The sequence below is a fragment of the Colossoma macropomum genome, unplaced genomic scaffold (assembly GCF_904425465.1).
Source record: "Colossoma macropomum unplaced genomic scaffold, Colossoma_macropomum, whole genome shotgun sequence".
Taxonomy (NCBI): Eukaryota; Metazoa; Chordata; class Actinopteri; order Characiformes; family Serrasalmidae; genus Colossoma; species Colossoma macropomum.
In genome coordinates, this window is record NW_023494785.1 from 31118349 (window position 1) to 31136470 (window position 18122).

At 39.0% G+C, this 18122-nt stretch overlaps 1 protein-coding gene across 1 annotated transcript in view; it reads right to left on the reverse strand.

Moving 5' to 3' along the window:
* The window catches only part of LOC118821746 (F-actin-uncapping protein LRRC16A-like), a 155705-nt gene that overhangs the window by 38591 nt on the left and 98992 nt on the right, over positions 1-18122 (reverse strand). The window contains exons 21-26 of the mRNA XM_036590478.1: positions 11851-12023; positions 11152-11220; positions 6659-6752; positions 5068-5166; positions 3738-3866; positions 1764-1895 (exon numbers count right to left, since the gene is read on the reverse strand). Coding sequence (XP_036446371.1) covers positions 1764-1895; positions 3738-3866; positions 5068-5166; positions 6659-6752; positions 11152-11220; positions 11851-12023 — 696 coding nt within the window. The remainder of the gene's footprint in view (positions 1-1763; positions 1896-3737; positions 3867-5067; positions 5167-6658; positions 6753-11151; positions 11221-11850; positions 12024-18122) is intronic.

Consider the following 18122-nt stretch of genomic DNA (forward strand, 5'->3'; position numbering starts at 1 on the left):
TTTAATAAAATGTATTTGTGTAAAAATCAAATTTAGACCGATAACCTGTCCTAAAACAATCATAGAACTATTTCAGACATCAGGCAGCGTATCTGTAGCCATTTCATGTCATTTCTGTGAGGGAGCATTTAGAGGCATTCAACTCTTCAGACGTCTGGTTCCCACCACTGTGATTCTCTGTCAGTTTCTCTACTCAGTTTCTTTTTAATATTTTAGGATATGTGTGTATGTATTTGGCATTTATATAGCACTTCAAAGTCCTATCTGTCATCTATTTATATTTATGTGTGTGTGTGTCATATTAATTGCTCCTGCTACTTAGCTCTGCCGCAAACTTTCCTCTTCAGCGGAGTCTCCTTAATGAAAGACCTCTTGTGTGGTCAGCTAGACCAGCCAGACCTTACACACAGTAGCCTGTTTGTATTCAGTGCAGGCCTGTGGTGTCAGTGCAGTAAATAAGCTGAAAATGAGACTGGAAAAGCCCCGCTCAGTCCACTCTGTCGCTTTGGAGTCTGCCTGACCACTCTTACTTCCTCAGACGCAAGATTAACAGAAACTTGATGAAAGATGACAGCCTCTCAGCCTTCACAGCAACAGCCCGGCCAAGTAGCATGCCTCTGACTCATGACTATTTACTAGCCGTGTTGGAGGTCCATGCTTGACAGCACACCCTGAGACTTCCTGAAAAGACTTCAAACCATATGATGCAGTGTGGGAGGGAATATGTACATATAAAACAGCAAACTGGCAGAAATAAAAGGGGACAAACATCTAGTATTAGTCAAATCCTACGCTACACTAAAATTATGGGGGGCTGTTTAATGTCCTTTTTTGTACTTTATTTTTTCAGCATTTCAAGCTTAACAAAAAAACTATGTGGTGATAAACACAAGGTCTCGCTTGGTATGAGCGTTCAGAGACAAGTAGACAGGTACACAGGGGTTTCAGCATTAATGTCTAATGTAAGAGAGAAAGGGGGGGTACCCTGATCTGCATCTGTTTCCTGAATGTAACAGTCTCATTTCTTAGAGTATTTTCTCCTTGTCTTTCTGTAGATGAACGGTGTAAGTCGTCTTTTACATAAAGCGTATATAATTGGAAATTCTTATAAATAATTCCAGAGTGGGGGGAACTCCTCTGAAGCCAGCATTTGGTGAAAATCTTCAGTAGGTAGGCATGACTTTTACATAAACCTTTAGAAGTAACTGAAAGATAATATTAAGGCCCAGAATCCTAGACATTAAATGTCAACCTTTTCCTCAAAAAAGCTGAATGGGCCTGTTTAGTGTCTTGAGAGAACATGGGCATTTAGGGTAAAGCTAGTGATGCCATAAATACTCCAGATCAGAGGTTTTCAAACCTCAGCCTTAGATAAGACCTGAAAACAATCTGCCAATTGGATTCTACTGCAAATGCGTGTCAAATCAAAAGGTTTTCTATTTCTTTAGAAGTACAGGGAAACGTGCCAAAATAACTGTTCTTAGCACTCAGCCGCACACTACAGATGCAAGAGATTAGGATGAACAACTGGGGAACTGGTCGTGTTACGCAGTGTTCCACAGCGCAGCATTATACCTCTCAGCCACACCGGTTTTTACTTTTCATATTTTCATTCGTCCATGTTCTCTTACTACAATACCCAGCATGCATCAGGCAGATACGTCATAAAACCACTGGGAATCAGTTTTACAGATTTAGCCTACAAGCAACAATAAATGATTTTTATGGACATATTAATGAAATCATCAGTGAGATGAGGTTACCTGGAGCTGCTCGTCCATGACCTGAGCCACTTCTCCAGCCATGGAGTCCAGCTTCTCCTGGATGGGGCCAACAGATGAGCCATTCAGCTCCTCACGGGATGCAGCTCCCAGGTGGTACAGGTTGGGCAAGAGCTGTGGACGGAGCACAGAGTGTTAGAAGTGGCAACATCCTTCACATAACTTTGATGCTGAATGAAATTCTTTTACTTTTTATATTAATAAAACTGTACCAGAAGTACTGGCCAGTGGTTTGTAAGCATTTAAGTAAGAGACAATACACAAGGACTGCACAAAGGAAGACACAGAAATCCTAAATTTGTGATAGTATAGATCTTAACCCTACATGTCTAGAGTTACTACTGCAGTTCTGCCAACATTAACGTTTCAAGGCATTCGTATTATCATAAATAGGGCTGTTGTGTTACAATGAGGATTCCAAGACAAGCCCAGCACAGACAGCAAGTCAAGACTGAGACGGAGTCAAGAGTCCAAATGAGAGCAAGACCAAGTCTAGGTTTAAAACAATCTAGCTCTAAATCAAGCCTTGACTTGGCTTTAACTGCTTCCAGTCCACATTTCTTGATCTTTTCTTCACATTTCTTGACTGTTTGGTGAGTCACTTGATTCATATGGGACTCAAATAATCTTTAGAATTAGACCTCATGAAATTATATAATTCCATAACTAATTACATAATTATTACAATAAATTATGTATGCACTTAATTTACATTCTGTAAAGAGTTTCAAGACAGCACGTTTCCACTTGCTTCAGTGCCAGAATTTGGCATAAAAGTCAAGGAATGTTTTCTTTACACAAAGCAAGACTACACACAATAATTTTTCATCAAATTCAAATCACATGAAAACATTTCTTTAATTAACAAATGTGGTATAGATTGAAAATTTAGATAACGGCTCCAACAATGCATTTCTACATGTAATCAGAGGTGAGGAAGATTCTCAGTTTTTCAGAAGACTATAGTGCATCTTGACCTGCACAAGATTGGACTCGGATGCAACAGCAGTGATAATAAAACTTCCACTAACAAAGAAGAATGTATTGATTGAAAGTTTAGAATCTGCACTTTGAACAGAATTTCTCTGCTCGTTTTAATGTCCTATGAATGAGAAATTATTAATATTACAATAATATTACAACTTTGAAAGGCCCATATCCTACATTTTTGTAGTCACTTATGACATTGGTGCATTAATATACATTTTTACCATTTTACATTTTTTTCTCTTCATCCTTTAAAATTAAACAGGCTGTTTTTGTTACTGTGCCTTTAAGACCAATGCATGTAAATGAGCTCTGTTCTGATAAGCTGCCCTTTATTTTTAACAAGCAGCCTGGGCTGAAACATTGTATATAACTTTAATGTGAATGGGCGGAGCTAACCTGCTCTAGGCTGAACAGGCAGATTTATGTAAGTGTTTGTTGTGACATCACAAAAACAGTGAATTCAAAACAGGCTGCTTTGCAGTGCAGTTTCCATGTATGGACTAAATGGACTGGGGTTTGAACGGTATGGTTTGATTAGCCAATGTTTATGTATTGCATCAAACTCATTTTAAAAAGTGGTGAAAATATAGTTTTCCACAATATGGACCCTTTAAAATAAGCTTAATTTCAGGACCACTATGCCTGTCCACTGCTGTTTTATTATATCAGAGGAGGACAGCAGCTGGAGAACATGGTTTAATAAAAACAGAAGGTAAAATACATATGAACTATGTATGCATTTTCAGATTTACATGATGGGTCATGTGGAAAAGTTTTGATACTGTTTTGATAGTTTTGGCTGGTCCTGAAGGGTCAGTGCTTTCTCCCTCAAACTCAGCAACTGGACCTGGCCATTAAATGAGTTGAATCAGGTGTGCTTGTGCAGGGAAATCACCAAACTGAGCTGAAAGCTGTTCCCCCAGGACCAGAGTCGAACACCCTTTTTTCTTTATTGCATTCTTTTACCGTTTTGGAGTTTCTCGCGTCCTTTATGAGGTTCTCAGCTTTTTTGACATCTTCCAGGATGGCGTCTTTCTCAGAGTTCTTCAGAGAGTTGAGGTGGTCCTGGACTTTCACACATATTCGGTCGATCATCTGGAGAGGGAGAGGCGTGATTACACAGTCAGCTGGGCCCGCTCTCCCTGAGCAGGCCTCTTAACGAGAAGAAACCGCTTCAAAATCACATTTTCCATCCGCTTAGGGATCATAAGCCAGCATAAATTGTGCAGCTGGACTTCAAAGAGGAACGGAAAAAACTACTTATTAAACCAAGAGAAATCTTGACTTCACAGCTCCAGCAGTGACACGAGGGGTTTATTCCTCCAATTATTCATTAGCATTTGTAATCGCCCATTAGCCAACAAGTGCATCATCATCCCTTTACATCTCTGTTTTAGACATGCTAATACAACTATTCATGAAAAACAAGCAGATATTAGCTGCAGATAAGACTGTAGATAGAGCCCAGAAGACTAGAAGACTCCAGATATTTTAAAATCTGACCAAGGCAAGCAGGAGAGACTTTTCTGTGTATTATATAGTATCTGTGGTTGATATACTGTCTCTAACAAAAAATCTGCCAAATGAAAAGCCAACTTTAGCCTTGTAGAAAGTCATATGTGACACACTGTTAATGTTATATTATAAAATATTTATGTACTGTGATATATACCGAATGCATCAAAATTTTTATGATACCATCATATAAATTTGTGGCCATACTGCCCACTGCTATCATTTACAGTCAGGTTCATAAGTATTTAGAGAGTGACACAACTGTCATTTTGCCTCTATATACCACTGCAATGGATCTGAAATGAAGCCGTCAAGATCTGACTGAAGTGTAGATGTTCAGCTTTAATTCAAGGGGTTTAACAAAACTACTGCATTAACTGTAAGAATTAGTCATTTTTTACACAGTCCCTCCATTTTCACAGAAGCAAAATGACAAATATCACTGTCCAAATACTTGTGCACCCGACTGCAGGTCTGTTTGTTACTTATTATTATATCGCCCCTTGCAATTCTGATATTGCAGAAGGCTGCAAAATGCAAATAAGGTCTATAAACAACCATTTAATTGTGGACATCCTGACACACCCCCAGACAATCCATATGTAGGTGCTTGGATAATTTAAGGCGCATGATACAACAAACATAAACCACTCTGATCAAACATAATGTGGGCCAGTCTTTAACTATGTCACAATTTCCCAAGTTTGAAAAATTTACCTCATTTAACGAATGTCCATGTCATGCATGTCTAGTATGAAACTGCAGAGATAAACGTTCTCACCTGCTGTGTGGTGGTGGTGACGATGCCCTGCTGAAGCCGGTACGCCTGCTCCTGCACATACTTGCGGGTTTCGTGGTTCCTAAACAGGTAGTTCTCCATCTGGAAGGAAAAAAAGAGAAACTCAGCGAGCTCATCTCTCAGCCTACTGTTGTGTGCAAAAGTTTGGGTACCCCATCCAAATTTGAGATGAAAAACAGTAATCACAACCTCTTTAGCAAATTACTTTAAAAAATAACATTTTTTTGCTGATGTTACTGCACAGTTACTTTATATTTGATTAACTTACAGGTGCCAGAATGTAACTGCTGCTCCATTTATAGTGAAACAGAAATATTTCTAGTACAGCTATTCACATGAAGTTTAGACCATACACAGCCATTAACCCAACACTGCACAGCTAATGAAACAGACACTCACTGAGCTCTTTATTAGGTACACTTACCTTGTATCTACCCTCATTGTCCATTTTATCAGCTCTGCTTACCATATAGGTGGACTTTGTAGTTCTACAATTACAGACTGTAGTCCATCTGTTTCTCTGCATACTTTGTTAACCCCCTTTTACCCTGTTCTTCAGTGGTCAGGACCCCCACAAGGCCACCAAAGAGCAGGTATTATTTGGGTGGTGGATCATTCTCAGTACTGCAGTAACACTGATGTGGTTGTGGTGTGTTAGTGTGTGTTGTGCTGGTACAAGTGGATCAGATACAGGAGTGCCGCTTTTTAAACACTGTCCACTCACTTTCTTCTCTATTAGACACACCTACCTTGTTGGTCCACCTTGTAGATGTAAAGTCAGAGACAGTAGCTGATCTGTTGCTGCACAGTTTGTGTTGGTCATCCTCTAGCTCTACATCAGTGGTCACAGAATGCTGCCCACAGGACGCTGTTGGCTGGATATTTTTGGTTGGTGGACTATTGTCAGAACAGCAGTGACACTCAGGTGTTTAAAAACTCCAGCTGCACTGCTGTGTCTGATCCACTCAGACCAGCGTAACACACACTAACACACCACCACCACATCAGTGTTACTGCAGTGCTGAGAATGATCCACCACCCAAATAGTACCTGCTCTTTGGTGGCCCTGTGTGAGTGCTGACCATTGAATAACAGGGTAAAAGGGGGCTAACAGAAAACAGATGGACTACAGTCTGTAATTGTAGGACTACAAAGTGCACCTGTATGGTAAGTGGAGCTGATAAAATGGACAAAGAGTGTAGATACAAGGTGGGTGTACCTAATAAAGAGCTCAGTGAGTGACTTTTTCATTAAAAAAAAACAAAACAAAACAAAACAGTAGACATGTTGAATACGTATTTCCCCCACCATATATACCACAATATTTTATGTTTAATTATACCGTGATATAAATTTTTGGCCATACCAACCACTACTGCGTGAATGTATACTGATGATAGGACTCATAATTAAGTTAATTAGTTCACTAATACATATAGCAGTAAACTTAGGATCTGTATGAGATTTCATTAGGTTGCCAACATTTTCCAACCCAACACAATAAACATTTAACTTGTGGACTGGTTACAGTGATTACATCTTAAATGGCCCACAGATTTACACGCGTTCTCACCCTCAGCAAGGCGTCCTCAGTTTTCTCTGGACTGGCTTTCAGCGCCTGCGATGCATCTATTATGGGGATGGGCATGAAGCGGATGGTGAAGTTCCTGAAGGAAAAAATTGAGAGTTAACACAAACACAAACACACACACACACACACACACACACACACAAACACACACACACACACAGGGATGTGAATATTTAAACAGTCACAGGCTACTCCTCATTTCATCCAGCCAAAACATCCAATTAAGGTGTAACCAAGGAGAAAATAGGTGAGAATTAAAGGCCTGAAAACACAAATGACTAAAGAAAACACACCTGCGCTCATGTGGCTCTGCTCCGCTATTAGAAAGGGGTTTGCAAGGATTCATGACAAGCTATTTGAGAAGGAATCAAAAATACACACCTAAAATATCCTGAAAGGAACAATAAGGCCTGTTAAACAACAATATGCACTTCAGGAGGGATTTATATACAGATGGCTGGTTCCCAACCCACGTGGAGAGGCTGTCTAGCTAAGCCAAACACTTTCTTTAAAAATGTCTATGACGGGGAGCAGATTAGTCATTCAGTGCCAAACAGCCCAGAGAACAAAAGCACATGACGACAGATCAGCCTCTGAAAAGGCTAATTGATTGAGACTTGACATCATTACTGAGGTTACTGATCCTGTCGAAATGGCGGAATAGACCCTCAGACAGGCACAGACCATCAATATTCATGAGCCAGGAGTTGAGGGGAGAGAAAGAGAGAGAGAGATTTGAGCTCACTCCTATACAGGCACACTAACACAACATCACCAGAAGGTAAAATTCACCCTAATTACATTGTTGGATGTCTAGACTTGTTACTATCATTCTACTGTAGGATTTAAATGTATATCTCATTTCTGTCATTCTTAAAAAAATTCTCTTACCCTAGAGGCTGAGACCTGAGCTCAGACATGCATGGTGTCCATATTTAGTTTTTTTAGTTTAGCACTGGGACTACGAGGCTAATATCTCTGAAAGACCCTGATTCTCATTACAAATGACTTCAATACACCAAGTAATGATTTTGTGCATGTCAATGTTTTAAAATCTCTCCTATTTTAAAATCTCTCCTCAGTGGTAGCCCAGTATTAATTGTAGTTACCATCCAATACCTTGCTTGGCTCAATAAATGCTTCATTAAGATAAATCAAGTGTGTTATTGAGCGTCCTTGGAATTAAACTTTGTTCTTCAAACTAGCTCACAAGATATCAACTATGTTTTTAAAAACAACAAATTATTGTTACTTTTACTGTTCATATTTATTGATTTATGTTTATTTGCATTTATTCTAATAATATACAATGTTTTTTACAAGCATTCTAATGGCCAAGATAAATGGCTTTAAATAATACACTTAGTTTTTTTTTGCACAGTACTGTATTTACGGAAAAGATTTGGGTGACTATTGACTTCTATTGTTTGTTAGCAACGTTAGCCTTGTAGCTCCAGTTCTCCACTAAAGAAGCAACATTTAGAGGCCAAACATATCTTGAGTAATCAGCTACATCTGGAGTCTGTGGAAAATTGTGTAATTTTGAATTATCAACAACTCCTTTAAATAAAAGTATGTTTTTTTTGTTGTTGTGTTTTTTTTTTAATGAAGCTCAAGCTACCTGATGGGACAAAGTTTCAGTCATAATAAGAATTGAGGATCAGGGCACCAGGTCTCATCAGCTCCCTTAGAAAATGTTGAACGGTGGCCTTGAGGGACCAGACCTGGCACAATGATCTACACACACTCTCTCTCTGTGTAACACTCTCAGTGGTGATGAGGGGGAGGGGCGTGCTTTCACCAGCGCTTTGATCCCAGCTACAGTCAATCTGGGGGAAATTATGCACAATTACATGGGCAAACAGTGCAGAGGGGGAGGCTGTTTTAGAGTGGAGAGTGAGGATTCTAGCAGTCCATCAAAGGTCTGAGTGACCGTGGATTGTGTGTGTGTGTGTGTGTGTGTGTATGCATGTGGTGGGGTAAATATGTGTTATCTAAAAAACGCAAACCTTCTTCCTCTGTCGGCTCCTAGCTTCACTGAACAGCTGTTCAGGTCAAGGTCAGGTCAGTCGGACACACACAGCCACAACATCGCAGCACACACAATAGGCTATTAGACCCACATTCACGGATTTAACCTGACACTGCTGAGTTATCTACAAAGCCAGGCTAGAGTCCTCTTACTGGGACAGTCTAAGGGTCCTGACGAATGAGGGTCCCCTGATGTGCAATGGAAAATGATGACATTTGCCAAATTATGATTCATATAAACATCACACAAAGCACTGGACCACTTTCATATTAGAGTGCAGTGTAGGAGGGGTCTTAAAGGAACAGTCAGGTAAAAAAAAACAAAAACAAAAATAAAACATGCACGCACTTTTCCCCTCATCCCAAATATAATCAATCAGCGAAGATATGATTAGTGTCCAAAGCATTGTTTCTGACAGTATGATATACATTCCTCTATAACAATGGACAAAAAAACAGACAGAATTCAGCTGTCCAGGTGGCCGACACTACTGTTTTTTTTTAGCTATGAAACATATTTTTCTCCATACGGTCATTAAGCTCAGCTTCCCTAATTGAACACTGAATTTAATGTTTATTAATATTGTAAACAGCTGCAAAGCTATTTAGGTTTAAACATGTGTCATAAACATAGGTTTTAAAGGGGCCGGTTTGGTCTTCTAGGTTAACCATTCAAAGTGGTTTGAGGCAAGTGTCTGACCATTTAGACATGCAGTTAATGCTAATTAGTGGGTGTAAGCTTCCATTTCTCGCTAGCGACATCTCGTAGCTACCCAAACTAAATTCTTATACCAAACGTCTTGGCTGATCCACTCCATTTGGGTTAAGGGGACAATAGTGCAGACATGATTTTTCACCAAACTATTCCTTTAAATCAAGAATTCAGGAGGGTTTCAGAGACAGAAGCCCAAGATGATCCCTCTTTCTGCCAAAGGAAACCCCACCCCCATCCCCAATTTCTTCATCTTCTGCCTTTTCTCTCATCCATCCTCTCCTGCGTTTGCCACCGCGGGCGAGCTTGCTAGCCACTGCCAAATCGTGTCTCAGAGGAGTGCCGTTTGGCGGGAAGTAGGCAGCCAATACCAGTGCTCTGGTGGTCATTATGCAAATGATATTCAAATGAGGATGATGCAAGGAGAGAGATGCCAGCCCATAACATGAAGCCATCGCATGCTTATACCCAGATATAGTATTAAATAACTTACACACATTCCTTTGAAAGCACTCCAAACTCTGCTTCCCATACCTCTCTCTCTCTCTCTCTCTCTCCCTCTCACATCAGTGTAGAAAGGAAAGGAGACATGAAAGGGCTAGACGAAAGGTCTGGATTCCCAGAGGAGAGGAGGTGCAGCACAAGACTTCATTATTTTATCGTCTCTCTCTCTCTGTCTGTCTCTCTCTCTCTCTCTCTCTCTCTCTCCAACTAGGGTCTGTCAGTATATCAGTTGGCAGAGAAAACGGCTTGATAGTATGGCTCCACATATTCATCAGATTTAGATTTAGAGCAAAGTCACTTATTTCTTTAAAATCTTCTCATTGATGGCTCTTTTGATGTTATTTTCAGCTACTCCAGAGTTGTGAATCACTGTACATCGAGTCTGAAGCAACATTTAAAAGCAAAACACAGTGCTGATGCAGCAATATCAGGAAGATGCCTCCTGCAGATTACACTCACGGGACAACTATGAGTAAATCAACAGCCCACAGATTAGCAAAGCAATAGCATAGTGAAATATAATGTCACGGTATGAAAGCAGGAGGGTTACAATAATGGTGGAGTTGGAACATGCAGCTACTGCTGCTCTCACTGGATGTCAATATGCATTCACCTTATTTTCCCATTTACCCTGCGGCCACTTTGTTTATTTTTGTTAATATTAATTATTAAGAGTAATAAGTACATTTTGATGAAGCTAATTTAGTCCACTTATGTGGCTACAACAATGCAAAAAAATCTCCATTTAGGGTGAAATTTGAGCAACTAAGTCAAATATGGTTCATCACAATTAACTGCACTGACAAATGCGACAAATCATGATTAATTACTTTAAACGTTTGACAGCCCAATAAATATTATTGTTTGGAAAGGTGATTTTGAGAATGAGTATATGGGTGGTCTGGAAGCCTGGAGAATGCTGTTCAGGTCAGCACTACTAAAACTACTGGGGTTTTGTTTCATTTTTGACCATATTAAATAATACCAGCCAATATTATGAGTTAATGGAATTTGTAGTTCCTTAATAACAATATCAGTGACATCATTTTCTTCTTGGTTCAACTGGTTGAGCTCTAATACAAACACCTTAATGTTGGATGCAGCATCTGTAATGCCCACACTAGAACTTTCTCTCACACACACACACACACACACACACACACACACACAACACACACACACACACACACACACACACACACACACACAGATTAATAGTCATACATACTTCTCCAGTGCTGCTGCTACGTCCTGAAGACCTTGTGGGCTAACATTGTTTCTGTCCCAGATGACCGTCCTGGAGAAACGAACAGACATTCAGCCAGAAAAGAAAAGAGCAGATGAAGCAACCGCACACATTACAGATCAATAAAATAACTCCCTCTCTTTCTTTCTCTCACACACATACAAACACACAGAGACAGCCCCATAGACATAAACACAGCCAGAGAGCAGGTGCTGAAGGCCACAATAAACACCTCAGTCCAATAATGACCTGTACACTTCATGAAAATGTTTCACAATGAACATTTTGATTTTGATTATCTTTAAAGGGGCCCATATTCTACATGTTTTGTATTTTAGTTTTCCCATAAGTACATTTATGATATTTGAACTGCTTTATATACATTAATTTGTTTTTACATGACCAGTATGCTTCTGTTACTGTGTGATTAACACTTATATATGTAAATGGACTCTGTTCTGATTGGCTGCCCTGTATTATGCCTCAATCACTATACAGTTCGGGCCCTGTAACTAACTTATTTCACATTATTTCACATTTTATTTTTCAGTTTTAAAACTAATCTCTTCCCTAAAATGCACTCATCAAGGGTATAGAATTCTGACATCACAACCCCACACCACTATGCTCTTCTCACAGTGGACCGTGAACTATGACACTTTGCTGGTCCTGATCTCTCACCTCAGCTTGCTGTTGATCTGCAGGGCTTTGGCCAGCATCTTGGCCCCCATATCTCCCATACCGTTACCACTGATGTCCACTCGGGTCAGAGAGCTGTTACTGCCTAGAGCGTTCAGGACGATGGTCAGATCACCCTTCAGCTTGGAATCCGCCAAAGAGAGAGACGTCAGCGGCTGAAGGAAGAAGAGAAAAAGGCTGCGTCTCAGTACCCAGTGAGATTTTTACATCAGCAACATTCAGCCTAGACAAGCCACTCCTAATTCTTCAATGATCATTAAACATGCGGCAGACTAAAGCATCAAGGAGGGTCTCTGAGCTCTGTTTTCTCTCAGGTGGGAGTTGTACTTTTAATGTAAATTTATGCAACAACATTTTATTTCAGTGACGTCTGAAGCATTTCCATTTGTTCATTCATGTTCACACAGTGTAAAAGACAGCTGATGTACACAAATGATGTAGAAAAATAAATAAAAATAGAAAAAAATGGCAACACAGCATCAATATGTTGATATCCATCTACCGGCCTGAATGAATGAACAGCAAGTTTGACGAGCAAGCAGCGAAGTAAAACACAAAGCCATTTTAAAAGCCATTTTAAAGCCATTTTAACCACCGCATGGTCATTTACTTTTTTTTGTCGCAAAATTGTAAAAACAACATTATTTGCATTTATTTATCACAATGCTTGTAAATTCTACTTTTATCTTTAAACTTAAAGACATGATTTGTTACTATTAGAACAAAAGCAAACCCTTTGAAACAGCTGAGAAGTTGTTTATTCCTGCTGACAAATTCTATATTCAAAAGGAGATATTTTTACATTAAAATATAGATGAACCAGCTCTGTCCCTCTGTATTATTTCAAATGGCCAGGTAGCTATACAATTCCAAACAGCTAGCCTTAGTGCCTTAGCAGTACCTTAGCTAGCTAGAGCCAGGTTGCTATAATCCTGTTGCCAAATATTACAAGCTAGGTAAGCTGTTTTACAGTACTCAACCTCTCAAGAAGAGCACATACAGCTACCTCAAGTAAAGAAAAATGCCTTAAATTTCGTAAAAAAAGGGGTCTCAATCTTAAATTACAGGAGGGCCACTAGCCAGCTAGTCTCATAAAAGTGTCCCATATGTAACATACGCACCATTTAAGTGCATCCGAGTCAATGCTTATTACTACTATTACTAATATAATTATTGTATTACTTTTATTATCAGTCTTTTTAGTATTAAAAAACTAAAAGGTGACTAATGAATATTTTAATGTTCAATTAAAGCAAGTAAACTAATATTTAACAGTCGATTATGTGGGACTCTTACTGCAATATTTGTGTTTTGCCCAATGCGGGTGAAGCTGTGAGTGAAGTGGCAGTAAAGTGGTTAATTCTGTGTTCTCTGTGGATTTCTCTTATAATTCCACTCATTCCTTAATTCTAACCTCCTGTATCTACTGCTATGAGAATGAAACTATAAATGTAGATTTAAATCAACTACAGGTCTAACTTAGAGTAATAGTTATGTCAATTAACTAAACTTAACAGCTAAATTAAAGGCATGCACGCTCAGTGTACAGCATTCATGCTAAGACAGGTTTTCTTTTGAATGGTTCATTTTTGGCGTTTTTCAGTTTTTGACAGAGTTTGAAAACGCCTGTGGTCCTTTATGATGTGTGTAAATTTCATGAAGAATGGACCAACAGAAACAGCCTAAAATGATGTGGAAAAAAAGTCTGGTTACATTGACTTACATTAAAAGTAAAGTAGGTTTTTTGCTTCTTCTGTAAAGTTACCATTTTGCAGATACAAGGTTTTCTTCCGCCAACAGCGATATATATATATACATATATATATATATTTACATATATATATATACATATATATATATAGTCAAAAAAGAATGAAGAATGAAAATGGCCAGTCATGACTGTGGTAGCTGTCTTACACTCAGCCTCTACAGGAACCAACCCAGCAGGCTGGACAGTTTATTAGCTGCACAGTTACTATTCATATTGAAATGAATAGATCTTTTTGAAACAGCCATCATTGCTTGTTATTCCAATCCTGCATGACGCTGATTCCTCTGCCTCTCAGGAGCATTCACATGCTTCTCTATAGCACTGCATTTATCAAAGAAACTCAGCACTTCACAATAAAAGCCTTAATCTGATGTAATGGACCAACAGCAGGGGTCCACAACAAACCATCACAAAGACTTTAACCTATTAAAAGGTTTTACTATTCATCTCCTGTTTAGCCTTTAACGACTGCAACCTGCTCCTTGGATCACATCACTCAAAACCTCTCTCTCTCTCTCTCTCTCTCTCTCACTCTTTCTCTCTCTCTCTCTCTGATAGGATTATTTTTGTCAAGCATTTGACATAACGGGGCTTTTCTGGATATCAGAAAATGACTGCTGCTTCACAGTCAGAAGAGTGCAGAAGTCGATCAGTTAAAGAGTGTGGAGATTATTTTTGGTGGGGGAGAGAGCGTAAGAGGGATGAGGATTCAGTAGATTTGGAGAAGTCTGTTAAAGCGGGAGGAAATACAAGGCTTGACCTGAGGATTAGTCTGTCTCGAAGTGGCAAAAAATTCCACCACCAGCCGGCCAGAGCAGTTTAACCCAAAGAAGGTGAAAGAGTTACTTCCTTTTACACGGCCTTCAGATACACTGACAAGTGAATGGTCATAACAGGCTTTGTTAAATTAGGGTCATCAGGCCCATCAGGGTTATAAAGCCTGAAAAGTCTAGACTTACTATTGTCATTTTGCCATTTAAATGGAATATACACGATGAATTACAGAGTGAGCTACATTTACATTTGATTTACATTCTGTACTGACAGGTACAGAGTCTGCACTTATAACTTTTTTTCATAAAAAACAGGGAAGAAATGTAAAGGATGACTTTTCTTTCTGGACCATAAAATAATACCGTCATCAAATTCAAATAATAAGAAAAAAATCTCCTTCTCAACTTATGAAGGCACATGTGGCATGTTTAGAATCTGCTCTTTTAACAGAATTTCTCTGCTCGTCTCGGTTAGCTATGATTTTATAAATAATTAATATAAAATTACAGGAGCCTCGTTTGTCATTATCATGGCCATTCACGAATATTCACCTGTTAAAAAGAAAAATAGTTTTACAAGGTAAAAGTGCAGAGGTTTTTTCAGAAACTGAACAATGCGGTTCAACAGCTTCAAAGGAGAGACAAAATCCAGAGACTATGCCTGATCGAGTCATGGCGAACTGGAATGCAGACTCTATGTGTGTCTACTACTGCCGCCATTACAACCACCCACAGAGAGAGAGAGAGAGAGAGAGAGAGAGAGAGAGAGAGAGAGACACCCACTCTTTTCTCATGGGGAGACTCAGACAGAAACCCAGACTTTAGGACAAAGGGTCAGCACACAATATTTCCAGATATTTTCATAACAACTGACACACATCCTGAAATACTATGCATTTTTCACTAGATATGAGTTAAATCAGTGGACACAGGCCACTGTCCTACGTGAAGACACTGAAATGGGCTGTAATTAACTGTAGTGCCACTGAATTTGTGATGACCAGTTAAAATGTTTGTACTGGCAACTCAGTGTGTTGATGCTACAGGAATAAATGGTGTGCTTTTATCATCTCAAACATTCTGAATAATAAAAAATGTACAAAACAACAAGAATTCTGATTTATCCTGCTCATTTGAATAAGACGCACCATGTACAATTACCACCATGCATTAAAATGCAAACAGTGATTTGCTCTAAGATGTTTTCATTTCTACATAATTAGATTATTAAGACGTTTACAAAAATGAATAAAGTCATTAAGGGTGGTTCAAAGTGAAATGCTCCGTTCTAGAGAAACTGAGTGAGAGTGGACAGTGGAGACATTGTTTTACTGTAGCTTTACAATCAGTTTTTGACCTCTTTTAAAATACATTCATGACAAAAAGATACATGCAATGTGTACCAGCCCTGAAGGTATTTATTTATTTAAATATATATAGGATTTACCACCATTAAAAACTCAGATAATGTGGTTCACTGGCAGTTTTGAAAAAGTAAATAAAATGGCTACATTTATGTTGTAGACATCATGACCTCTGGTTCCCATCACCAGCACTGTAAAGAAATATGAATCAGCACATTTCTCTACAATGAACCACTTCACATCAAACCACTCTGAATAACAATTAATCTCAACCACTGAATTATGCAGAATTTTTGAAAAATGGGAGGAATTCCCCTTTTATGTATTGAGTTACTAATATACAATAATATACTGAGAATCAGTTATTATTAAAATTTCTTGTTATGGGCCACTTGTGACGGTGGCTAATAGAATAGCTTCTGTATAAATTATATACTATTATAAGTAAACCTTCTCTTGTTGTTCAGAGAGTCTGACTCTCCGTCTCAGCTGCCCTGTGAGAGTTAAGCTTGCAGTGGAGATATCGGCCTGGCTTTTGCTTTAAGAAACGCATTCACCCATCTATCTCTATCTCTCTCGCTCTTGCCTGCCGACTGATTTCTTTGCTCTAATCTGTGCGTTGGAACTGTGCCTCACCACATAATAGGACAAGCTAAATTCTGTGGCTGAAGCTTCTGCACTAGGGCTGTGCAGTGGACACACAGACGGCCAGGGGTCAGGGCTAAGAGCACCGGCCCTGTCTGCAGGTTTAAAACTATTTTATACACATTATAGCCATGTGATTTTTCACAGCATCAAGCAAAATGATGACTGTGTCCATGTTCTTGCACAATCTGTTAACGGTACTAGAGCTGGAAGGCAGGAGCAGCGCTGGAGTCAGTGGAGCCCAATACACTTCCTACAGACTAGACTGCTAATGCTAGCATGTTTTTGAGAATAAGTGAGAATGAACGAGAGTGTGCAGTCTAGCTAGCCGTTCAGAGCTGTAGGAAAATTACGCAGACTGCTCTGGGTGATAAAGCAGATGGGGCTGTGTTTAGCACATGCTCTGGGGTACGGTCATTTTGAACAGCCTTAAAAAAAAATCATCACTTTGATAAGAGCTGACCAAAAAGTTCTTTTCAGTTTAATGTGATGGTTAAAAAGATGCTGTTTCCTCCACTTTCTTGCAGTGATCACTGCTGCTCAAATAGACAATCCTTGTCAAGGTTGCCAGATAGGGTAGGATCCCTGGTTTACAATTTTAATGCAATGTGATATAAACATATTTATATATCAGTGATGTTTTCCTTTATCTTTTAGTACTAGGATGAATTATTGAACAACAAATTAAATAAATATATTGGCCAATAATAATAATAATAATAGAATTAATAATATTTAAAAAATAGTAATAAAAAAACAACAGCAATAATTATACTGTTCTATCCAGTTATTAAAGTGAAACATATACTGAGCTTTTTCCAATTTTCACAGAAAATTCATTTGATATAATATTCAAAAGAATATGTGAAAATGAAAACATTGTATAGTTGCAGGCCTCCTATTTTCATTATATTCAAACAGTAATTTCAGTATTTTAATACTGGCATCTGAAATTGATAACAGAGTACCTGTCCACACACCCAGTTTAGGAGTCTCGTCATGTTTCATTGCAAAAACTGAAGAAGCAACTAATAGCAGCACTAGAGATTAACAGATCCTTTACAGAGAACAATGTGCTACAAAATACACACACAAACACAAGCACAAGCTCAGGGTCCCATCCTTATTGGTCCATCAGCTACAAGCAGAGAGATCTGCTATTACGGAAAGCAAAGAAATCCCTCCAGCAGACTAACGGCTCACTCACACACGCACGCGCGCACCACACACCATGCAGGCCTCCCAATCCCTCCTGAACTTTAAAGAGCTGCAGTGCTCTTATCACAGTGGTTCCACAATCAGCTCATCTGTCTTCCTTCTACAGGATGGCTAAGCCACACAAACACACACACACACACACACCTCAAATCCCCGACAGACTGAAGCCCCTGAATCTGGGGTGAGAAAGAGTGTGACTAAGATTGCTGTATGTGAAAGACTGACAATCAGAAAGCTGTAGAACTGTAGAACTGAACTGTAGTTACTAAAAATCATTTTCACACAGTTTATAACAGCTAACATGATTAAAAACCTCCACATCTGCCTGATTTCAGTCCCATCACTAACTTTTTATGGACCCTGCCTCTGAACTGTGACAACATAAGCTATATCAATCCTGTGTAAACTGACATTGTTGGTGAACATTCCACCATATCCTTAAAAAAAGATTTATTTCTAATCCATAAAGCCCAAATCAAGCTG